A 25,684-nucleotide genomic window follows, 5' to 3' on the forward strand; every position below is an offset into this window, starting at 1 on the left:
GTGTTCTGAAACTAATTACTAATCCAACCACGACCACTGTAATAAACCAGTACCTACACATAGTTTAAGAGATTATGAATCTCTTTAAAAATTCATTCCATCAAAGTCGCAAGTTTTTTCTCTTTTTTTTTGGCCTTTACCCTGTAAACAATTCGCAACAAGATCGGTCTCAAACTTCGCCGATGGTTATTTATTGGAGTTCTGTAGTAACATGTGCAGTGCAGGGGTGAAATTAATAAAAAGTTGTCTGAAAGTAGCAAACACGTCAGATGATGGAACTTTGCTGATCTTTGGATCTGACCAAACACGTTCGGTGTTATTTAACGCATCAAGGTGGTCAAATAAAGTCCTCAGATCATCTCATATGTGGAGAAGGAGATCCAGGATTGCGGCTGTGCGAGGAAATGCTAAGTGCAGCGAAATGTATGCACTGATAACACCCAATTTAAGAAACGGGACTGTGGAGGTGAAGATGCGGGCGATCCTGATTCTCGTATTCGTAATTTTTCCTACTATCTCAGAAGTGCTGTGGGTGCTTTCCGTCGAATTTCATTCTTTTTTCTTTTCTAATTCTTCGGGTTTCTCGTTGGAATTTTTCGGATTTTTTTTCTAAATATTCAGGTGGACAGTGACTTTTCTCTTTGAAAGCCGAGAAAATAATGATGAAATATTCCCAGAATTTAGATGAATCTTTTGATTAGGCCCTTCATGTAAAGGGAGGATACACTTCAAGAATATTGCTCTATAATCACGAGGGAACTTATAAATGTGGGACGCTATAATGAGATTTTTCCTGGAGAAATTCCTAAGCCTACACTCAGCACCTTTGCTTAACGACATTGTTGTATAAAACTATCCATTCATCTCTGATCATTTCCTGGTCGATGTCTCGCCCGAAACTTCGTCGGGCATGCGTCATCGCCGGCGCATTGTTGGTGTGGTCGATCAGCTGACCTTCGACGTGTCGTCAACGATCGGCGCACAGCTGTTTCAGAGGGAATTCTTCAAATCATTCCACGCGGCGGCGATGTTTTTTCCGCTCACGCCATCGCGCCATTACAGAATACAAAGAATGCCAGCACACTGAACACATCGCAAAGTGCCCTTCAAACGGTGCTGACGATCGGAACAACGAGATTTTTCGGCCCCGTTCCGTCGTCATCTTTTGTGTCTGGTCGACTTTGTAACATAACGGCACGGCCTTGGAGGTACACAACAGCGAACAGGATGACATGAAACTGCCGGAGAGCACCACACTGCCCGAAACGATCAATTACAATCCAGGAGTGTGGTTTCGCTGGGTTCCTCTATCTATTTATGTGTGGATGGACAATAAAGAAGATCATGAACAGCTGACGCTAATTACAGTCCATCCCAGGATTAGATTAGAGGCTACTCGATTATTTTCCAAAGTTCTAAAAATTCCCATCCGATTTTAATTCCCACTGGCTAATTTGTTCTTCTCCTCACTACCAGAGAAAAAAAGAACGTCGATTTTCCAGCAGGAGCCTGGTAAGATTCCTCGAATTGGAATGAAGCAGTTTCAAATGAGGGATTTAATTTAGATGAGATTCTCAGGATTATCCTGGTCGTGTGCTTGTGACATCTAGCATCCACTAGTAGCAGGAGCAAATGTTATAATGGAGAAATAGCGAAAAAATCTAAATGTAGTCAGTTGAGTTGAGACAATTCACATGTCTATAACCTAGGAGTTGAGAAGTTCCACTGGATACGCAACTCAACAAGCTTCAGGAATTGGTAAACTGATATACGTGGTGTGGAATGCCGGCTGACTATTCTCTTTTTCTGAGAAAATATTCTTTTTTTATGATATGAGTTTGAGAAATCAGGCACATGAAAATTTGATCATTTGGAAAGTGCCACTTAAATGTACAGAACTGTAATCGCCCGTTATCTCTGACTCTATCGATTTTTAACGGCTTCAGAAACTATTTTCAACATAACTTCCAGAGGATTCTAAATACTGAAGAAAGAGTGAATTGATTTGGAGATTTAAAGAATTAATTTCAAAAAACATATTCAATCCCTTTTTAATTGAAAAGAATTTCGAGACCGCAGAATTCAGCGAATTCTAAAGAGAAAAATGAGTTCAAAGAACTCTTTAGAATTTTCAAATAGTAGGGGAAAAAGCCTGCTGAGCAACTCCATTTCGTTGATCAATAAGTGTAAAGAAAAGAGAACAGGTGCGATCAATTACGAAAACAATTTCGCCGCAAAATTAGTGGATGATTTGTTCAGAGTCTGACAAAAACAAGATAATTTTGTGGCGGTTGATTCCCCAAAATGTCGTTTTTTTCTGAGATAGGCACCAATTTTGCGCTGTCATCTGCCATTATGTCGCTATCGACTCGGTGGCGATCCAGTTCGCGATCATGTGGACATCTCTGCTTTCATGCTTCTATTTTCAAATGCTACTTTGAAAAATTCAACTTCGGAGGTCCGAAGAGCATAAATAGTGGGAGGAAAAGGATATTGTAAAGAACCTCGATTCCTATTATTTTCTAGTAAGGTCTAAAGATAATTTGAAATATCTCTAAGGATGTATCAGGAAATTTCATCGAAGTTTTCATTACCTCAGTGACAAAGGTGTTCTCCAACCAGAAAATCCGTGCCTAAAGCTGCGAAGAAATACATCGCCCATTGTTTCGGAGAAAAACTGATCACAGCTGAGTACGAACTATGTAATCCGAGATCTTTTCCTTACAATGCCCTTATCGTTGAAAAGTGCTCTTTCGTGGTGAACAACGGTTCAATAGTGCTAAAATGTGTGTAATATTGTGTCGCACACTGCTTCATCCGACGCTAATAGTACTAGTATTGTTATTATTGGTAGAAGTTACGGTGGTGGTGGGGAGTGTGTGCACGTTATCGGGCCGTCGCCGTCGCTCGCCGCAGCCGCACATCACGCGCCCTCTCTGATGTAATCCTGCACTTCCCCACATCAACGCCACGTCGGTCGTGGCAATTCGAACTACGCGGGGACCTGACAAAAATCCCCGTGTGAAGAATTTGGCTTTCCAGGTGATCGCAGCCTTGGAACTTTTTCGAAAAACATGAAAACTACTGGACCTAGTGGACCCTACACTGTAGAACAAGTCAAAAATGGCCAGAAAAATTCCACGCATCGAGGGACTCTCTGGGACTTTGAAACGAATGCAAGCTCCTCGAAAAATTACAACTTAGATTGAGAGAAAAACTACGGAAGGATAAAAAATATAAATATGTAAGCAGATTTGGGAAAAAAATCCAACAATATGAAGGTGCAGAAAGAGCAGAAAGAGCAGAAAGATGGGTGCTTTGCAGATTTATTCGGTTTATAAACCTAATCGGCTTGAATGTAATTAGGAGGAGACGATAAATATTGAGAAGAGGTTGATTCCGATTCTGAGCGTAGTACTTTCGTTATGAGTCTTTAGGATGACTGATTTTCGAGAAGGAAAAAGCATTTGATAAGGGCTGACGAGTTTCGCAGCTTTTCTGGCACATGGGCAAAGCGGGAGTGATCTTCATAATTTAAAACACTTCATCAAGAGCAGCCATTAACAAATTTGCTTCAGATCTCAGATGATTCCCGGCATATTTGTTTGAAGATTAGGGTCATAGGCGGCAGTTCAGTGCTATGGGAGGTTCACAAAAGAGAAGGTAATAACTCTTCTAGAGTAAAAAAAATCTTTGGAAGACCAGCGAATTCCCAGTTTTAAAATAATCAGTGAAAGTTGAAGTCTCAATTATTGGTGCTCGTGACTGGAAGATCGGTAACATTCGTGCGGAAGTGCGATAAGGCGGTTGCGAAGGTGTTTTCACTATTTCAATCGCTATTTTTTATGTGAGGTCAAAATTATTGGTGAATCGATTATTCGTACTGATGACGCATGCATGACAGTTTTTCCTGAATCGAAACAGAATTTTCTATCGTTTAATTCTTCATTCCTTCTTTGCATACTCATCAAAAATTTTCACTTGTCTGCGTAGGTGGAAGAGAAATGCCGGGACAAGATGAAAATATTATTGTGTGTACAAAAGCCATCAGTTTCTGGGAAAAAATTCGTCAGATCCCTTGAAATGCTCCTAATTTCATGTAGAAAAGGACTCTCGAATCCACAAAATGAGTTTGTAAGAGGGGTTTTTAGTGATGTATATGCGCAAGCAGAAACAAATGAACTATATTTTTCTGGAAGTCATTAATTATTTTTTACTAGAAGTCATAAGACATACGAATCCCTCACCTCTTCGAAGGCAGAAGAGGAATAGAGCTCTAGAAACAGATGAGACCCTTGGACAAATTGCCACCGAAACTAGGGACGCTCTCAATTAAATATGAAATGCATATGTATCAGTACAGTTAGAGTACAGTTCACTCCAAACAATGGAACACTGCGTGCATCCAGAATGTTGGAAAAGTATATTCTGGAAGAAATGTTCTGGACTTCTTGAGTTTTAATTAGGCTTGCCACGACAAGACGGTGCACGAAATCGGTTAGGAATAAATGAATAACTAATGAAATTTACATCCACTATCAGTTTCTAACTTATTTCATTGCCAAAGCAGTAGAAAGTGAGGCTTGTTGGGGTTGATGAAATGGTAGTGAAGTGCATGAGAAGAAAATCGCATGAGGAACAGATTCTGCAGTGGCGAAAACAGATTTATATTCTGAAATGTTATTGTCCGAACGTTTATAAAACACTTTTAAATGCGTTAGTTCGATTCTGCACAGCATTTACGCTAAACAATCATGTGTTTATCCAGAAAAAAGTTCATACGATTCAAACAGTGCGTGGTCGAATGTTATGTTACAGAATAGTGGGGAACAAAGAGAAAATAAGCATGTTTGGAATGATGTGTTGACGATCGGCGTCGCAAAACGTAAACAGGGCACGGTTTCACACAGCAGTAGGTGGGTGGCCTACCCCGACCTGGCTCAAGGTAGACAAGGAAATTAATTTGGAACTATTAGGACAATATTATTATTAGGCGCACTAGCGAGTCAACCTCTAGCAGATCAAAAAGTCGTATTACTATACTACTTTGCAACATTTTCAGTACGTTACAAATTCAAAAATCCTTAAGAAATTGTTTATGAAACGAGCGAAGAATACAGAATCCAAACAAGTTGTTGTGCTCGAGAGTGGGGGAAAAACTGGCTTGTTTTGCGGTCCAGATGGCATTTTTCTAGTTTTTCTGCATCTCTGTGCCCTGTCAACACCTCACCTCACACCGCTGTCTCTGTCAACGGGAAGAAAATTATTCGCAAACATATCGCTCAAAATGTTTCTTTCCGCTACATTCAGCAATGGAAACATGGTTAGCGGGTTGAAAGAAATCGTAAGAAAATTTTCCCGAAATCAAAAACCTAATGCCATAGGTAAGTGCCTTACCTATGTTCTGGATGTTCCCCTTGAAAACTTGTTCATGAATTCACATTGGAATGCGTAGCTAACTTGTATTCCTAAGAATTTTTCCGTCGCAGCTATACATTCTCCGAGATCCGAAACGGAAAATGCATCTCGACGTCAGTTTGCTGCACAAACAATCTCAAAATCAGCGCCGCCGTTTCAGATTTCCTGGGAATAGAATCTAATAGCTAACATCCACAAAAACTCCCTCGCATAGCAACATGGCATCCGCATACACTCTGCAGTCCTCCACCAAGGGCACCTCCGGCAGCAAATCCGCTCATTTTCGTCTTCGGCACCGTGAACCTCGCCGCGCGTGTGTGGGTACTGTTTGCGTTGTGATGCGCCCCGACGCTCAGCCAGTCAGGTGGTGGTTTGCCGGTCGTCGGGCCTCACACACACGCGGCTGTGTGCGGGCGCCCGCCGATGACAGGTCCTGAATTGCACGCGGGCCGCCTTTGCCCCGCCGCCGTGCGCGCGATTCTTTTTCGGGTCGCAAAAAACGCACGACAATCTGCCGACGATGCGTAGACGCGCGAAATAACCGGTTCCACCCGCTCTGTTCACGAATGTCATGAGGAATGGCAAAGCTGAGAGTTCAGGTCAAGAGGGACTTCTGGGGTGGGATGGGAGGAATTGGGGGTTCTTGTTTGAGAACAGAGAAGAATTCTTCACTAAATTTCCTGGCTATGTTAAGATGTGAGAATGGTGAAATTATGTTTTTATGATATCATTCTCTAACTGAGTTGCATTAACTAGTGAGCCGAAACTGTTAACGTTGTATCACTACGGTTGATACATCGGCTTCGACGTCCTTTTCGGATTCTCCAAAGTCAAGGGCAGGTCGTGGATTTTTGCTTTCCACCCTTGAATTCAAAAACTGATGATTAAAGCTGAAGTAACGGAAAGATACACTCATGATTCACATCAGCGCTCTCCATGCTGGAAGACGAAAGAAGTCATGGTGTGGTGTTGAGAAGAGAGGTCTTCCGATTTGCTGCGGGAACACGAAACATTGGCACCACAAAAACGCGGATCCACTAAAATGGTGTGAGATGATCTTCCGGCTGCCTTAAAAAAAGCAATTAAAACACGCCAAGCTCTGCAGAGTCCGGGAATTCATAAGTACTTCGATCCATGCTTTTCAATTCCGTTTTCTATCACTTTATTAAGTTCTTCGAACTTGGCGCTATCTTTAGTGAATTTGTCTTCGGAAGCTCTCTAGTGATCCTCTTTTATCTTATTCGACTACAACTTATCATTAAATATCTTTCCTTCTCACAAAAAAATCCTTAAAAACATCAACAGGAAAGACCACAGGCTCCACAATAATTCCTGTGAAGTGGGGTTAAACACTTCACCATTGCTAAGTGGCGCTCTAACAGGTTCTAATAGTTACGAGAATAGATTTTTTCCTGGTTGTACACTCAAGAAAGAGGAGTATGAACTTGGGATTAGTTTTACCTCAAGTTCAATATTTGCCTGCTCGGGCGACTGCTCCAAAAAATATCCAGCCATTTCTCTCCGAAGATCACAGGTGTCATCGCTGCTGTGAATCGCGGTGTGTGCTGTAGTTCTTTCCAGAAAAACCACTTTTTTGAATAAAACTTGCTTGGGCAGCGGAACGTGTCATAATTTGATGATTTCCGCAGTGTTTTATCTCAAAGAGCGTCTCCTTCAAGAAAACGTTGCAACTTCCTTGCGAGTTTTTCGCTGGGGTACATTTTCAGCACTCGGAGGAGGTACAACTCCTGCAACATCCGTTTCCTCCACAGATTAGAGCTCCAACCACGCGAATCCTGGTAAAAATGTTGGCAATATTGCTGGTCTGAAATCTACAGGAAAACAAAACTAATTCCTACGGTAACTTGTCTGGATTAAAATTCACTTCTTATCTATGTGGATATCAAAGACTGAAGAAAGAAGTGTACGCGTCGATTCTCGTAGATCGCGCACGTGAGTGGCAAGGGAAGCGTCGCGGTCGCTTGGCGAAACCCAAGTGCTGTCATCAATATTCGATAAATGTGTAACACAACTTTATCGAGAAGTATTCGCTCTCATCCTTCATCGACACAAAAAGCTGTTGGACACGCAAAATCAGATAACCCGCTGTAACACGTGATTTATTTTCTCTTACGGAGAAAAGAGTGATGGAAAATTGTGTTTTGTTGTAGTTGTTTTCTGTCAGGCTGGTGTCCTCGTGATAGGAGTTCTAGCATCGAAGAGTTTCCAGAGTTGAGGAAGTTTTCGCGAAGATGAAATGGAAGATGAAATGAAATGCTTTGGGAAAAACCCTTAAAAACTGAAAAGCATGGTTTTCGCTACCTTGAATACTGAATGTTACATTTGATGTACGCCTTAACACAAGGGTTGTACATGCTGAGCAAATTTTAGGGCAAAACTGTAACTTTCTCCCTCTAATAGGACTAGTTCCACTAATGTCAAGGCGTTTCTTTTCTTGTGCATGAGCCGTTTTTAGTCAGTTTGAGTATTTTTCACCAGTATGAACATTTGGCGAAAATGGCCACAATTGAACAAGTTGTCTCATAAACAAACCTCGTTAGGCCGTTTGCAGAAAAATATGCGGCAAATTCTTCATTAAACGTTTTATTTTCCTCATTAGCTCTTAGCTCTGCGGTAACCGAAATGACCATTCACCGAAACCGACACCGACACCGAAATTATTAGGGTTAGGCGTTTCACATTTTTCCTCCTGTTTAAAAGTGAATGAAAAAAAGGATTATGTTATAATGTCTCAGTTGTGGTGCGCTTTTTTCTCAAAGTCCCACGCAGATTCAGCGATCACAGCCTTATGGAGAAAGAGCATTCCTTTTTAAAAACAACCCTCCAAGACGTTCCTTATCGAGAACTTACGGAAGAATCGGCTTTATGAAGGAGGATCACTACAACTCGGCTATTTTCAGTAGCGTAACGATCATTTACGAGGATCGATTGGTGGTGAGTCTATTCGATTACGCACCATCCGCCCAAACAACGTAATTTTATCTTGATAATGGAAGCAATCAAGGAATGAGTACACATCTACTGGATGGAATGTCCTATTTCAACCTATTTTTCTTCTAGAACAAACGTAGAAATTCTTTGGTAATTCTCAGCAAACAAACATTGGTTGATTCCAAACAGTCGAATTTTAACAACTCCAATATTTTCGAGATTGAACAAGCGCACATAAGATACAAGAAAGAGTTTCTTATGAATCTTATGGAAATGCAACCTTGTTCATTTGTTTACGTTTTGTCCATGAGAGCGTCATCAAAAAAAGATAAATTTCCAGAAATGATGTGGTAGATTAAAACTTACACCATGTTAGGACGACTTTCTGATCTTGGCACAGGGCAAAATCTTATCGGAAAGATCTTATTTCTTCACTGTTTCGTTTTTTTTTTTGCTACGAGGCCTTCACACACTCCAGTTAGAGTTGAAATATGCTACAGCACTGATAGCAGCACATAACCAAACACATAAGAAAAGCTTTCTAATTATGTGGAACACTCCAACAACCAGAGAACTCGATTTTGAATCAAAGCAGTCAAATCAGTGCTCCAATCTTTCAAGTAGTAATTGCCATCAAATTACTGGAAATATGAAAAGAAAATTTCCAAAAAAAACTCCGTGTTAAACATGAAGTACTCTCCTTCCTTAGAGTTCAATAGAATTTGGTGAGGAGTTCTGCTGGAAGAGTTCCTCTACAGTAGGATCTGACCTTGCCAGAGTAACTCACAGTGGAGGGACCTAAGCTGAAGCCTAAACTATAAAGTTCATTTATATAGTGAAGTTATAAATGGACTATGTGGTGTGATCCTTGCACGAACGTGTAGCCTTCAACGCGCTGATTCCAATCTGTGGAGAGCTTTCACGATCGGGTCTTAATGTCACCTGTTCTACGTGTCTCAAAATCTGATATCCCAACAGGAATTGCCAGAAATCGGCTTCCGCTCTTTCGATTCATTGGATTTAAAGCGCTTAACTGGAGATCAAAGCAATAGTTGTATAAACAGTAAACAAATGGTTAGTTCATATGAGAGAATTAGAACTATGCCATTTGAGCCTTGATACCTTGAAAATAACATATCATACGGTTAACGTACATCGTACTATGATTGATAAACGAGTGTTTTAAATAAAGATGACTCTAACTTTACGGCTTTTTGAGGAAAGATTTTAGAAAATACCAATTCTCAAAAATGTTAATCAGCGTGTATGGTTTACTTTGAAAGCGAAATATTGGTCGTGCTGGTACGATCGGGCGTACTGGTATCATTGTCATAGGAATACTGGTGGAGTGTGTTTGCGAAGAGGAGCTGTGTATGAGACCGAGGGCTAACGTGGAACCAAAGCTAGTGGTTAAGGAAAACCAAGACCAGAGAATCTCCAAGAACTTAAATTGTTGACTTAGTCCGTACTGTGTTCCGAGCATTTCTCCTTATTTTTGTTGAAACCGTCATATTCATAACTAGAAATGGTTTAATGGTTATTTGTTCTATTAGTTCTCCCACTTCTCAAAGAGAAACATATTTAGTGGCAAAAACCTTCCCATATCTCTAGCAGCAGTTATGCAGTAACTCGAACTGAGAAAATCACCTAGAGACGTCGGCGCGTCATTGTCGGGCTCATTCCGACTACTCGAAATGAGTCTCAGCGCAAACTTCTTTTTCTGACTAACGAAGATGGGCAGCTGCGAATGGCACGTCGATGACGTCCGTCCGCCGAGTGAGTGTTTCTTTTTTCCTCGTCGCGCATTCGAGTGTTTTCCGCGGCGACACAATCGGGATTTCCGTGGGCATCGCCGATGTCGGATTCATGTGCTGCATTTGACGTCGCGGACGGTGTCTTTGAGACTCTCCGCAGGGTTTGCCGCAAGATTTCGTACACATCTGCTATCCGAGTAACTACTCGATAGCGGAGAAGATGTTCACTACCAAAAGCGCTACACAGATGGGTGAAAAGATGAGAGAAGAAGATGTAGTTACTTTTGGAAACATCAAAGAAGGTACTCGAAAAAGAGAGAGACAAATTTTGTTAGGTGAGTTAAAAATTTCTTAAATAAACGTTATCTGACGAATGAACCAATACGGAAAATATTGTTGCAAGAGGTATGGGTATCTGGAAGAAGAGATGATGTCTTCGAAGAATCAGTTGATAAAACTAAACAAAGTACGACTTAAAATAAATTCACTGTGAGCAAAAAATACCTGCATTGTGCACTAAAGGAGTATGTGTTCAAATGCGACACACGTGTTCATGATGTAGTCTCACCTAGGGTCACTTTAAACCGCCTACGAACTTATCGCACATCAGATTTCCATGCAGTGTCTATGGGACGGCCACTGTCGCTGCCACTGTATAATGTCCATTTCATTTCTTCTTGACTTGATTTTTGGATATGATTACTTTTTTTCGAAGAATCCGATGCATTCTCAAGCAGCTCGATTTTTCAAAACTTTGATCTGAATGGATGTCTTAAACCAGGGTGGATGGCTTACTGATGATGGCCACCTTCAACAACCACAACAGTCCCGTTGGCGAGAATCTCATCGCACTAAACACTCTGCAGTCGAGAGGGAACTCGCACGGCCTTCACATGGGTTCTCCTTGAATTACATATGCTATTTTAATGTTTTGAGGTGGTTTGCAGTGGCAACGGAGCAGCTACAAAGCAGGGAGCAGCAAATCTCCTTGTCCTTGGATACTGATAATGCCCTCATAAGCAACTTACACAAGAACGCCAACGCGTACTGGAATAATGAAACACTTTTACAACGGAACAATTTCCACCATGGGTGGTCTCATTGGGAACAATGGTCCTAATTCCACCCTCATCCTTGTTCAAAAAATGAAGAATTCACAACCGCTGAGATTTTGTCTAGGACTGATATTGGATAGAAACAAAGTTTAGCACTTATCGAACCTAAGCGTTTGGTAATAACCGCACGTTTTCCAAAGTTCTGAAAATTAACGAAGAAGCACTATAATTTGAAAAAGAGTGGGAAAAAAGGATGGATGCCTTAGAAATGAATTCTACGACGCTGCCATGAGGGAAGAGGAAGAATGCGTTGAGATTCTGTCATTTTTTTAGATAATAGTTCTTAGATAATGAGATCACCTTCAATAAGACTTGTTTATTTGTATTAGAGGTCATATTTATTCTCATTTTTTGATGGAATCCATGTCTTTGCGCCTCAAGCAAATCCCAGTGGCCATTAGAAAACCTTGAAGGGACGAAGGAGGTCCAAGCGTGTGAAATGGAAGTCATACCGTTTTGTCTATAGACCTTATAGCATAGGTTTCGAGAACATCTCGCAAGACTTGCCCGATCAAACCACTAATCACAGTTCATTTTCATTTTTCTATCGAACCCATACTTTTACAGGCACTCATATGATCAGCTGGAGAAAGCGATTCCAGGATTAGCGTAAAACGGAGCCTAGTATTTATTGTTAAACATAACCACACAAAGTAGTTTCAGATGGAAAGCTAGGCAATATATAATATGAACATAAGGCATTGTTTATAAAATCTGTCGGTCCACATTCATAAATACGTATGATCCCTCGAGAAATTGTTTTCCTCCTTCATCTGAAAGCAAGAAGATAAATTTAGGATTGTTTGGAACGAAAACAATGAAGCTTTTATACCTTAAGCATCACTTTAATCATGTTGATCTTGACGCCTTTTTTGACGGCGTCTTTGAAAAATTGTATTAAATTGCACTTTAGATCAGTAGTAGGCAAATATTGAATGACTAACCGATCGCAACGGGCTGGGCCTGAATTATTCAGCTTTCCGGATTTTGAAATTATCTATTTCTACTGAAGAAATCCTACCTAGATGACGAGTGACTATCAAACTCTTGCATTGTCCCATTTCTATCACTTGATACACTGGGTGTACGCGATATAAATTGTTGTTGCTACAACGTACCTAAAGATAGTCGTTTGCTACCACATGAACGGTACAGTACGGTAAAGTACAGATAACCAGTTGTGTGCGAAAAATTTACTGACTGCAATTGTAGATAGAAGTCTTATCACGGTTCTTAAGTTTAATTTTACCCATGAGCGTTCATTTCTTACAAGTTCGAAAATTTTATGTGTCCGTTGATTGTAGTTTGAACACAGAAGTTTGGGCGCTGGGAAGCGCTCCTTAAATACTATTTATTTACCAACGGCGACGAAATTGAGTTGTCGTGACAGGCTTTTTGAACAAGAAGTACGATCCTTCGAAATGACTATATACGACGCGATTTGCAATGCACTGTACGGATGGAAGCTGTCGCGCTGACCCGCTGATAGTAACTGCCTGCGGAGCTGAGCGACAGCACCACACTTCCAGCGCAGCCGCTGAATTGCTGCATGCCACGAAATTGCCGATAATCTGACCTCTCCACGAAGAGATACGGTTAGGGGTGTAGAACACGAGTATGACTGCGATCACGGCCAGTTCCCACTAATCGTCTTGAAAAACGGCCCGAGAAACGGTCTTGTAGATCAAATTTTTCCACGAGGCAACCAGCAACATGTCACTTACTCGAGCGTGAGCATGTGCGCCGCCTCTGCGAGCGAGCGGACAGTCTATGGGGTGCTGACGCTCCCGCTTCCACTGGTTGGCAGACGCGACGCGAGGTGGCGTGTTACGAGGTGCCTTTCGGGGAAATTCGATCGACATGGGCGTTTCCCGCAGCTTTTCTCAGGTATGAGAAAGTCTTCCAGTTCCGTTCTTGTATCTGTGGATTAGGAGGAATTGAGCCTGACGGCGCTTATACTCGTAGTTCACAGCTCGACTCTACCTATTCGCAGGGAAAACCCAACACCTCTGACGCCCTTTATTACGCTTGGCGCCGACTGTGCAGTGCAAAATGCCTGAAAATCTCCCACCTTGACCGCGAGGTGGTTATTGCTGAGATTGACCAACATATGCTCCGATTTCCCTCCTGCTGGCGTGAAGGTTGCAACCTGGAAAGAGACGAAGTTCAAAAGCGTGATGCACATCACTCCCGTGAATGCCAGCTCTTACCTCGGGGTCAATAGAAAGGCCTTGATCGGTTACTTTAGACGACTTATTCGACTTCAGCTCATCGAGTTTACCGTTATTACCGTTCATCCACTTGTAAATGACGGAGTCGTAATGAAGCTAGACGGAAGAGTGGAATGATTGCCGTCTGCTCACCGTCTCAGTGAACATGGAAATGGAACACTGCTGCAGTGAAATCTCCCTTTTATGTGATCTGAACATCCCATAATCATAGACTCGAATACAGTCACTTAGATTAGCATAAGCTTACTACTTATCTGTTTCATATTTACTTTAGCTGCTTGAACCACATCGAGCGGAACCACCGCTTAAACTTTCCTTTCTAAATGCTATACCACAACGACTAGCATTTCTGTGTCCTTCCGTCTGTCCGATGTGAACTCCCGCGGACATTCAGAGATCAAGAGGACCTCAAACTCGAATGACTAACCCTACCCATTCCATAACCTGTGACTGAGCGCAGGTGACACACGCTTGCACCAAACTTCGCATAGGGGAAATCCCGAGCTTGACGCTGTGATAAAAATTGTGCAACAACATTTGAGGGAGTAAGAGGGCGGAACAATAACATTTTATAAAGCAATTATTGGATTTCTCCTTTTCTTTAGCATAGAAATGGACGGAGCTAAACTTTTGAGAGTAATCGACGACGCATGTATGTAGACCGTAGACGACATTTCCCAGCAATGATGGATCCAGTTATTTCTTTTTGCGATTTCGCTACAAACCTTAGGGTTTGCGGGAACCTTAGGGACGAAAACAACTGGGATTTTTGATGGTGGATATTAGCACGTCATGGAAAGTATTTCCAGGTAATCGACATTAATGATATCGACTTATTTCTGTTGTATAGACGCGAAAACCTTATAGCTTAAACTTTCTTCATACATTGGTCACAATTTTACATCTGCCAAGAAACTTTCGTCCCTTTTGAGCCAATCTATAGACTTTTAAAGGCATCACCCCACAAATCTGAGATGGTGCAGATTTCAGGTGAAGTATTCGTATACGGGATGGGAGACTACGGAGAGGGGGGTGATTCCGCCCATTTCGTCCTAATTGGCGTAAAAAACAGCCCGGAAGATGTGGCCCCGCACAAGGCTGGCGCGCTTCAGTCGAACTCCCTGTAGAAAATAGTGCGCCTAAACGCCTGAAGCCATATCTTCCGGGCCGTTTTTTACGGCAATTAGGAAGAAATGGACTGAATCACCCCCTCTCCATACTCTCCCATTCCGTATACGAATACTCCACCTGAAATCCGTCTCAGCTCAGATTCGTGGAGTGATGCCTTTAATGTAATTATCAGCAACCCCCCACCTCCTGCTAGCGGCAGAAAACGCACAGACCTCCTTTCTTACTGCTTTGCATTGTTTTTTTATGATTAATCTTAGTGAAGTCCTTTTCCATTAGTTTTATCTTAGATTTTGCTCCTAGGGCGCCTTTAAGATAAGAGTTTATAAAGGTATAATTCCTGCCCTACTTTTTTTGCTGTCGATTTTTCTTCCGTAATCACACTACGGAGAAACTCCCTTTTCACTAATTCAGAAGTTTCTCGTGATTTCACGGCGTCTCCTCACGAACTTCATTCCGCTGGAATTGCATTTTTCTCCCTCGTTTTGTGTAGCTGTACCTGACTGGCCTTATCCTATGACGAATTTGGGGATTTCATTATGATTTTGATTATAAACACACGCTAATCATGAACCGTTGACGAAAATGGGGCAGAAATTGAATTCCTCCAAACTGAGATCCTAGTGTCATCCTAGGAGCAAAAGAAAAGAAAAACTAATAGAAAGAACTTTGAATGACCATGTAAGCCTATTCATGTATTGTTACAGGAGAAAAAAGAGCGGGAAACAAGACTCAAGACGAAGAAATAGTTTCGGGAGGTTTCTTCAGTACTGTAAAGGCAGCTTTGTACAGTCCTTCACCGAGAACGTGCTGTGTCGTCATGTTACAACAGTTTTTACGCCGATTGTATCTACAGTTCGGTTAGAAAATTCGCAATCACAGCGCTGCGTTTGATTGCTGTTCTCGGAAATTACATAGACGAGGTGAGTGGGGCGAAACCTTCGCTCAAATCCACCCTCTGGTCAGAAGGTCGTCACCAGCGGTGACCAAATCTTCGAGCGACAGGAGCTGGTCAGCTTGCGTAACAATTAGCACGATAAGGCGTTGTAAATGAGTGAATGCGAAAATGAATGAGTGAATACCAGTCTGTCTCGAATATACGAAACTCATGTTTCTGTCTGTCGTTTATTTCATGTTGCTATTCTCCTTTTGGTTCCATCGATGGTTCGAAACCGCCCCAGTGCAAACCAAGCTTTCACCCAATAGGGGTCCATAAATTGGTGCCAGACTTGTTTGCGAGGAAAGAAGCTCTGACTTGATCCATCGGTTGACCTCGCAAGTCACGACTGCAAGCGCGTTCGTAAACTTCGAACGGTTCTGAATTGAAGTCGGACGCGCAGGCCCATCCCCGTTGGTTTTCGTCAACTCCGTGCACTTCATCCTCTATCCTCGTTCTCCTCTTGATCTCTCCTACTTTTGTTCTTCCGCTGCGAGATCCACGTTTATGTTACGAGCAACGAAAACTTATTCCCATAACAGGACTTCTAAAGAACAGAACGAACTGCATGGAAACACACAAAAAGATGGAATTAGAGGAAAGACTGCGGACATCCATCGCTCTTCTCGGGATCTTTTAGAGAGTTCTATCCTGTCGAAATACCAGTTAGTCAGCACTGTGCCTAGTAATAGCGGGAACAGAAGTCTTTTCATCATTGAATTCAGCGAATTTATCACTTCTGCGAAACTGGGCGCCGGAAGCTGAGGTCATTTACGTAAGAAGAACTGGGGAAAAACCACGACTTAAGCGCAAAATTACTGTCTTTTAGAGAGCAAACAGAATGCAAATAGTCACATGAATTGATTTACAGAAACTGCAACAATGTTACAATAGTGAAGGTAAGTTTTGGAAAAATCCGTATCGTAAAAATTGCCGTAAGATATTGGAGGAATCAAGCACGTAAAAACTAAAATCAGCAGGTAAAATTGATTCCAAAACTGTTCTCAATTGAAAAGAAGCTTCCTCATATTAGCCACTGATCGTTCATTCTGAAAAAATTAAAATAATAAATAATAGAAAAATTAAGTAAGGAAGTTTTTTGCGGGAGAAAATCGTAGGAGGACTAACGTTCTGGAATAACTTGTCATCCCATTTTCGGAAGAATTTCTTAAATGTTGGTGTTTCCTTCCCCTGATAGATCGTTTCGACCATTGTATCCTTATGGCGTGGAAGTGCTCCTTGCTTAAGGTATTTCTAAACGAAAGCAAATTAAGACTACAATTTTCTGTTAGGAAAAATGCATGCTGCGTTGTGGATTATGAGAAGGTCTAACTTTTGCAGTGTCTTGTGCTCCTTCTTTTTCCTTAGGGTTCGCTCCAGCTCCAACCCATACATAGATTGAGTTCAGTGCATCCAAAATCATCACGTCATCCCCGTCAAGGCTCTAGAAGTTTTGCACTCGTTTCTTTTCATACTCTTTACGTCAACCCCACCTCCTGATCGAAATTGGCGATCTCCTCCACAACTAACTTTCCGCTTTCATCTGACACTTGGAAGAGTCGCGGTTCGAAAGACTTCTTTTTCTTTCCTTCTTCCCAGTCGCCAAACCTTAATTAAGAGACAGATGTCCCGGATATGAGCTAAAGGCAGTATACCACGAAACTGTTGCTATCTCTTTCTCTTCAGAAAAGACAAATCTAGGGAAGTAGATCACAAGTACGAGCGAGATCACGCCCAGTTCCTCCAAATTGTTCGGGGAAACGGCGTGGCCTCGGCGGCCGAATTCTCCCACGTGCCACCTAGTTACATGTGCCATATACGCTAATGTCCGGGCACATACCGCGTCTCCCGAGCGCGGAAAGGGCAGCGCCAGCAGCCCACTGATTGTCACATGTTACCAGTTGCCTCGTAGGAAAATCCAGTCACTAACGCCGCTTCCCGCGTTTGTCACGAAAATTCGGAAGAACTGACCTTCATACTCGTGGTCTACGCAATTGAAACTTCTTTTTCGTGGAAGGATTCTAACATTGTCAATTTCGTGGTATGCTGTCTTTAAAGGCATCGTCTGATAATAACTCCAGCGGAAACGCTGGGTTCTTTCTAGCAACACGAGTAGGGAACCATTTTGCAAAAAGTACGCTCAGAAAGGAAAGAACTTTGCTGCAATCCTAGAATCAATCGATAAAGAGAACTAAAAGGCACCATTTAACAACAACTGCTGCTAGAGAAATTACTTTACAACAAAATTCGCGTTTTGTAATACCAGTTCTAACCGGCGATTTCATTTCATCCACTTGTAAGTAAATGTTTCCTTGGGTGAATCTGCGCTTCTGAATCTTCCTGCGCCCTGATTCTTTTTTTCCTTTTCTTTTATATTGTATGTACTGGCAAAACGGAACTGGAACTCTATCTACAAGCGGAGAATTTCATTGAATTCAAAGAATTGAAATTTTCATTGAACACTGTCGTCAAAATTCTGGATTTTGAAGAATATCAACAGCATTTACTGTCAATCGCTCTGCTGTGCCCGAAGTATTCAAAAAAGATGTGTGTAAAACACGGAGGGTATGTTTTTTGGCTAGCAGTAAACAAATGATTCACCATTGTGTAAAAGAGGAAGGTTCAACACCTTCCAACACACTGGTCACTTGAGTCCAACGAGGCAATTTCTGCAAAACACCATTAAAAGAAAGGTTTATTGTGATGAAAGTAATCTATTACCTGTTGTTTGAGATAATTTTCACCCCATAACAACGCTTTTCCACGTTCCTGAATATTGCACCCTTTTCCTAACCATACGAAAATCCCTCCATTTACTGCGTCAAGAATAAAGGCATCCTATAATTTAAACCAGTTAAAAAATACTTCTCAGGAGGAAGATACGACGATTCGTGGTGGTTGCAATATTTTTACACACGACAATCCAGAAACACGTACGAACCATCAGTTCGTTCCTTTCAATTATAAAGTAATGTAATACTTTGGAGGAAGTACTGAAACATGAACAATAAGGGAAGGATCACCTGTCAGATAAAAGATCATGTCACTTATTTCTCTTCTACAAACAATCACCTTCAAACTCGACTCCTTTTGATCTGATTTGACATGATCAATTGTAAAAATCTCACCTTGGTGTCCAGTTCACTCTGCTTGATCTCACCTTGAGCTACTTTGCTGACTTTCATGCTTCCGGAAGAGTCAGATACTCTATAAATAACTGAAAATGAAATAACGGGAATTACAACTCAAATAAAATTTAAAGAAAAGGATTTGAAAGTACCCTACTTGTACAATGTAACTTTCTCGGACGTCCTCTTCCAGTAATTTTCGTCATCATTTCTAGCTCTGGCAATCTTTTTCACAGCACTCACTCCACCAAAATGTGACCAGAATGTCTCGTTCTCTTCCCAGTCAGAGTCTTAAAACCATTATTTTAGGTGACTGCTGCAAAAACAACGAGTAATTATTACTTGTTTTGGTGGACTAAGTGCATCTGTATACCATCATTTGCAAAACTAGGATGAAAAAAAGTAGTATGAAGAGATGAAACCACCTAGGATGTCTACTTTCGCTTGACCATGTCGATCCACCAGGGCGATATTCCTTGCGCAAGCCATACCCTGTCAAAAGCAAGGATCGAATAGATAAGATATAAGCTCAGTAGGCAAAAAATGAACCTTGATTCTCTCCAAACGACCACTCTCAGGAGGCATCCAGACGTAGAGCTGACGTCCAAGATCGAGAATGAATACATCTCCTAGATTCAGCGATTCACTCTTGCATTCCACCTGAAATCCTTATCTACTCCTCTTCGATGGGACCGCAGTAAATTAGTTCTAAGACTGGTCCCAAGTAATTTCCTGATGGTTTTATTTTTCAGTGCTAACTTTAGTGGCTTATGTACTTTGGATTTGATAAGGAATTAATTCTCGCAGTTCTCCGAACCAGTTAGGTTTTTTCCCGCTTAGAGCCATCACCCCATAAATCTGACGTGGTTTGGGTTTCCGACGGTCAATGTCTATACGGGCCGTGGATTGCAAGAACGGGTGGGGTCTCGCTCACCTCTCACTGCATCAGAGACGGTTTTGGAATGCGGTTCCTTACGACGACCCCAATTGCAACGGGCCACCTTTGCGCCCTGGCCCCGCTTGCGATCCGTGAAATGAAATCAACTGCCCATCGGGGCGCCCGAATGGATTTTCGACGAATCACAGGCGGGGGCGGGGCGCAAAGATGGAACGTTGCAATAGAGGACGTTGTAAAGAGCCGCATTCCGAAGCCTCTGATGCAGGGAGAGGTGAGCGAAACCCCACCCGTTTTTGCAACCTACGCCGCCGTACAGTCTTTGGGCTTCGGAAATCCATACCATGTCAGATTCGTGGGATGACGCCATTAAAGGAGGTTTCTGAGTTGTGATAAGAGGTCCAGGCATTTCTGCAAAATGAAATAAACTAGCTACTGCTTCTGTCTAATTCTAGCCGATCTCAAATTTAATCCTTCATTCAATACTTTTTTCTACAATTTTCAGGGAAGAGTCTTCCGTTTTTTGCACTTTCTCTTTCAGTTCATCATGTGTTTTTCATATAAAAAAATATTATATAAAAAAAATACTGGTGTTTTAAGATAATAGATGGGAGGAAAAATTCTGTAGCCCTTGACACGGCTCCTCTGACAGCTCACCTGAGCACATCGAACGTTTCTTTTTCCTTTACAGTGGTACAGTCGCGGCTTCCAATCCTTAAACATGTCCTCCACATGGTGATATCCAGACTCGTAACCTCCGCTCAGATACCTATTAATGGGTTCAAAGCAATAACCGTGCTCGGCAATTATTTTCGCAAAATTAACGAAAATAAGGCTGGAAAATTTACCGAATTCCATCGGGGAAATACGAGAGGAATAGAGAAGATTCATGGTTCTGGACTTCTCGGTGCTGCACGGGGAGACCAGCCAAGGCCTGATCCATTTCAACAGTTTTTATAGCCGCTGTGCCCATCTCGTCGGTGGTTGCATCCTCTCCAAGCCAAAAATGGACATCCCATTCGTCCTTGTTCTTGGTCTGAAGTAAACCGAGGTTCGATATTGAACACTGTCAACGCGCTTTCATAGTAGATTACTTAAATTAAGTACGTACACCAGTTACAACGAAGTCCAACTAGTATTTGAGTAGTTACATTACAGTAAATTGCCTTCACTTCTATACGACCTAATTGATTAGTTTCAGCTGACCTGTCACTACATATTTCATGTACATAACTAAGGACGCTGTAACAACTTCAAAACAATTCATAAACACAATTATTCAGAAAAAATCTTAGACGTAAACGTTCTGCAAACTGCAGCACTTGGCCTCTAACGCTTCTGAGTTTTGTTTTCCCTCTTACATTACTACCCTTATCTTTACTTTTTTGCACACTTCAGTGTTGTAGTGGTCTCTGTTTTTTCTTGTGGTTAAGAACGATGAGGCGTTACCTCTGCCTCTTTTTTTTCTTAACGTTTTTCTCACCTACTACCGAGAGTTACTTTTAGGAACTAAATTATCATCATTCAATAATCCACAACAAAAACCTATTGTTTATTTATTCATTTACTGAATCTCAAGCATGAAGTTTGAATGATCAAGCGTGAGTGTGCGAGGAACAACCATGCAGAACAAACTAATTCAAAGAAACAGAACTTCTGAAGAACTTTTATGCAAGAATGTGGGAACCCAGATGATAGGTTAAGAGATTAAGTAGAGTTCTTAGCATTTTTTTTGCGTTATTTCGACGATGAAATAAACACCACATTAAGTCCATAAACAACGGAATTTTTTAGCCGCTTTTCACCTTCCTACTAAAGAATGTGTCGAGTTTTCTCTTTTTTTCACCTCCATTTTGCGCTGCAGCATGCGAGTGGCTCCACCAAGCGCAAGACTGATAACGATTTCTTTGAAACGTAATATCATCTTGAAACCGCTGTATAGTATGTATTGTATAGTAGGACCTGATGTGATGTTTGCAACGTCAGATGTCACTAAAGCCATCTGGCAAAACCGCTGAGAACTTTTTAGTTTACCTGACCTACATGCCTTTCTCTATGATTAGATAGATCAGTATATATATATATATATATATATATATATATATATATATATATGCGGGATTCATATGAAATATGAAGTAGTCTGATCTCTACCGGAAATTCTTTAGTTTGGCTTTATGTTGACGAAGAAGTAAGGAGGAGTGCTTTTATTTCAGAGGTTGTGGGAATCAAAGGAACCTATAGTTAAACAACTGGAGATGTTTACAGTCATGTTTATAGCACCATATGCTTAGAAACAAATGAAAGCTTGGCGATACAAGACGACATAATATGTGATTTAATATACTGTAAGGAATTGAGTTATCTATTAGGTTGATGCATTAATTTTTTTTATTGGGAGCCACTTCCCTCGCCACAAGTCGCCCACTTTTTCTGTGCATCCAGATGTCACTCAAGAGCTTAAGCTCTCAGAAGCTCTTTGCTCTCGAAGTGAGAGATGACGCAATGTGAGCAGCATTTTTATCCCCACTTGAAGCCTCAAAAATAGACGTTCCAGATGACAAAAAGTGCAATTCCCTCACCTGATCTTCTAACGCATTTCGCCGCGATCAAAAGGCTGCAGAAGCTACTAGAGACATCTGTTTTGTGCACGGTGACGATGTCAGATGAGAACGGCGCAAAACACACTGTTAGGCTCTAAATCTGCACTAGGGTGGTCTGTTGGAGTTGTCTGAATTGCGAACGAAATTGCTGCTCAAATGCAGTTGTATCCCACTTGCCGAACAAGGACAGAGCCTTTTAATGGTGTTCGGATGTAAAGAAGTGGTGAGGGAAAAGGCGAAGGAAAAAGCAATTCACAACAGAGCGGCAGGTACTCGAGCGTCAACCTAATGGAAGCCACAGTGCGAGCTGTGATCTCTAGCCGTAGGCGGCGCCGAGTGTGTTCGACCGGAGGTGCGCGACAAAACGCGCGCTTTCTGTGCCCAACGCTTCTTGTTACGACCGACAACGACAACGCTCTGTCCCGATCCAATGCTCATCTCGGTCTTCCGTTCGAACATACTTGGCTTTTACATCTCATGAAACTGCAGAAATGTTCAAGTTGAGGAGAAGAAGGCATGTATTGTCAAGGACGAGGAGCATGAAAACGTCGTTATGGAGTTTAGGTAGGATAAGACAAGATAAGATAAGAGTTAGGAAAGATTATGACAGGCTGAAAAATATGACAAAGTCCATCATTTTTTTTCCGGATTTTTTATTGTTGGAGGACCACTTTTTTGCAAGTTTTTGAAAGCATTTAGATTTTTGCTAGAAATCTACCCGCAAACACCTGAATTAAGTGTTTAAGCCACCTTACCTTAATACTTTTATGGTTATCTTTTTTCTGACTTAATCATGTTGAGTACGTGCTGAAGAAAGCGAAAAAAATCTTTGGATGTACTTACGTGAAGGCAAACATACGCATCTCCCGAATAGAATTCTCCGTAGTTTTCCTTTGGGAGCGGTTCCAGTTTGAATTTCTAAAAATGTTAAGACTTGAGTACCGCCTGAAGAAAACGGACAGAAAAAAACCATTTTGAGTTCATTGTCTTAGGTGTTGTTTGAAGATTGAAGAAGGCGTCCGCGAAATCCTAGTGGTTCCTAGAGAGCAAAATTTGTTGAACACTTTTTTTTTGAAGGGCATACTAGAGTGGTTGCAGCTGCTAATACTCAACCTCCCACTGATCATTCTTTAGTCGAAAGTTTTCCTTCTTTTAGAATAACAAAATTGTACTCCTTGAAGTTCTTACACACTGAGAAACTCATTATTAGTCTTCTCAAGAACAGCAGGTTTTGTTTACAGAGATTGAGTACTATGATAGATCACTGTCTGTCACTATGTGTTCGAGTACTTTTTTCTTGAGGAACTGAAGTAGCTTGGTTCAAGACCGACGCTAAAAAATACACCAATAGAAATTTTATTCTGAAGAACGAGCTTCAACGTTACGTTGATCCTCCAAATCTCGAGTCCTCTTGTCTTGCCGACAGCGCTCATGTCCACGTTCCCCGGCATAGCTTGTCCCCTGAATAAGCATTGACTTCGAATTACATTTAAAAAAGGAGAAGGGCGAGGGGCTGTTTTTTCAAAACTCCCATTCTATGTCGAACTTATTAACTAGATTTTAACAGTAAGGTATAAAACATGAAAGGAAGAAAACGAAGTAATGAAAACAACCAAGCTATGAAATGGAATTAAAGCTGGGATGAAAAGAAAAGGGAAGGATAAATTATACCTAAGAAATTAATGTTATTACGTCTGTAGGCATCTTTGCCATTGTCTTAGATGTTTGCAGTTTAATGTGCTCAAATACAAGTCGAAATTACTGAGAATTTCTTTTTTTTTTCATCTCAAGTCCACTTCCACAATTCTTTGATGGTCCACTACAGAGTTTCCCGATCACGTACTGTACCAGTATTGCATCAGTGGGATACTTGAGTCCATCTATATATGGAACAATGGGAACCATCACTGATGACAGACCAATCGAAAACATTGGGAAAATGAAGTGGAGAAATTCGTTGATGTAGTGTCCTTATGTCCTTATTCGTTCCTTTTTGATGAGTTCTTAGCAAATGCCACTTGCTCGCCAAAACAAGTGCATTATTTACCAGTGGTTTTATAACGATATCCTGGACAATCAGCGATTTTTTTAGAAAGTTTTCTTGCGAAATCGAGGATTAGATCTAAGCCCTGAGTGTGAAAGCAGATCCACTGGAATCCACGTCGAACGACTGAGAAAACTGATGACAACACGCGAAAGATCAAAAAACGAGCAATGAATGTAATTCAGGAAAGAATTCGGAACTAGTGTTTTCTGGACATCAGTCACTAGCAGTGATAACAAAATCGTTGCAGAATGTATGCTTAGTGCACGAAGACCGTGACAAAGCATGAATAAGGGCAGCAAATCTGTACAATGGTCGTCAAAGCTGCAAGGTGACGGCTGATGTTTCTATGAAATTTCAAATAAAAAGAGATGCTGATTATAGGGAATTTATGGCAGTGAATCCTACATTGCATAGCAATACAATTCTAAAACTCTGGACCATGGCAGCCAGTTTTCACGAGGTATAAACTCTAATTGTTGAAGTATCCTACCGAAAAATCCCATTCTAACATTACAACGGCAGCAACAAGTTGAACCACTAGGGAACTAAAGTGAAAAATTTCGTGTCATTACTCCTGGAGAGTTTGCTGTAGCGCAGTCGGTAAATGGTTGGACTGTGACTGCACCACTCAGTGGTTCGGCACTGCTATGGAGCCAATCAAGCCCTTCATTCCGCCAGCGTCGCTAAGTTGGAACCAGTCTTGTTTGCGAGGATAGAAACAATGGTTTGAACCTTCGGCGTGACCTCGCAAGTGATGGTGGCGCTTTAACCACGCGTTCATAAACCTCTTACGATTGTGAATTGAAGTCGAAAGCGTAGGTGCGTCCTTTGATTCACGGATTGATTAACGCTGCTCACTTCATCCTTTATCTCCTATCATTCTCGGATCTTCCATTACCATCGAGTATTTGCTGACTTGACATGTAGAAAATCTTTATTAATTTCTTTTAAAAGCAGTGCTCATAACAAAATCTCGTTCGCATATTATAATGGGTGAGGAAAAAGTAGAATCCCTCAAGAATTCAAATGGCAAACTCTTTCAAGTTGGTTGAAATCCGTTTGAAAAGATTCAGGCATAGCATGACAAAGACATCTTGAGACCTCAAGCTTGAACTGACCCACAATCTAGGACATTTAGAGTTTTATATTACAATACAGTATAGATTATATTGGAAGTACCCGAGTTAATTCCAAATTCTTCACTCGAAAAAGTTGGTTAAAGTGGATTTGTCTACTTTAGAACAAAGATTATTCGACGCATGAAACCATCAGTTGCACCTCCGCGGAAAAAGTCGGGGATAAATGAGAGAGAGGTGGCCGTTGGCGATCTCACGGTCCTCTGTTTATCACATAGTGAATTTTTCGGACGGGCAGGCATCGGTCCGAGCAGAGGGTCGGCCGCCAATGTGTAATCACCAGAGATTGTGACGAGGATCAAATGATCTCTACTATTCCACACACATACTTTTTGTGACT

At 41.5% G+C, this 25,684-nt stretch overlaps 2 protein-coding genes across 2 annotated transcripts; both read right to left on the bottom strand.

Annotated features, from left to right (window-relative positions):
• Positions 1-11,967: 11,967 nt before the first annotated feature.
• Positions 11,968-13,536, bottom strand: RB195_006298 (uncharacterized protein; the record flags this gene model as incomplete). Its single annotated transcript, XM_013447944.1, has 5 exons — positions 11,968-12,012; positions 12,072-12,202; positions 12,261-12,357; positions 13,311-13,388; positions 13,450-13,536. The coding sequence occupies 5 exons, from the start codon at positions 13,534-13,536 to the stop codon at positions 11,968-11,970; spliced, it is 438 nt and encodes a 145-aa protein (XP_013303398.1).
• Positions 13,537-16,539: 3,003 nt separating this feature from the next.
• RB195_006299 (uncharacterized protein) lies at positions 16,540-24,093 on the bottom strand (the record flags this gene model as incomplete). Its single annotated transcript, XM_064179317.1, has 15 exons — positions 16,540-16,584; positions 16,664-16,789; positions 16,869-16,979; positions 17,029-17,143; positions 18,137-18,204; positions 18,257-18,373; positions 18,664-18,742; positions 18,821-18,953; positions 19,089-19,155; positions 19,213-19,323; positions 20,216-20,327; positions 20,407-20,594; positions 23,005-23,079; positions 23,547-23,622; positions 24,005-24,093. The coding sequence occupies 15 exons, from the start codon at positions 24,091-24,093 to the stop codon at positions 16,540-16,542; spliced, it is 1,512 nt and encodes a 503-aa protein (XP_064036279.1).
• Between the last annotated feature and the right edge of the window lie 1,591 nt (positions 24,094-25,684).

This window comes from Necator americanus, chromosome I, assembly GCF_031761385.1.
Source record: "Necator americanus strain Aroian chromosome I, whole genome shotgun sequence".
NCBI lineage: Eukaryota > Metazoa > Nematoda > Chromadorea > Rhabditida > Ancylostomatidae > Necator > Necator americanus.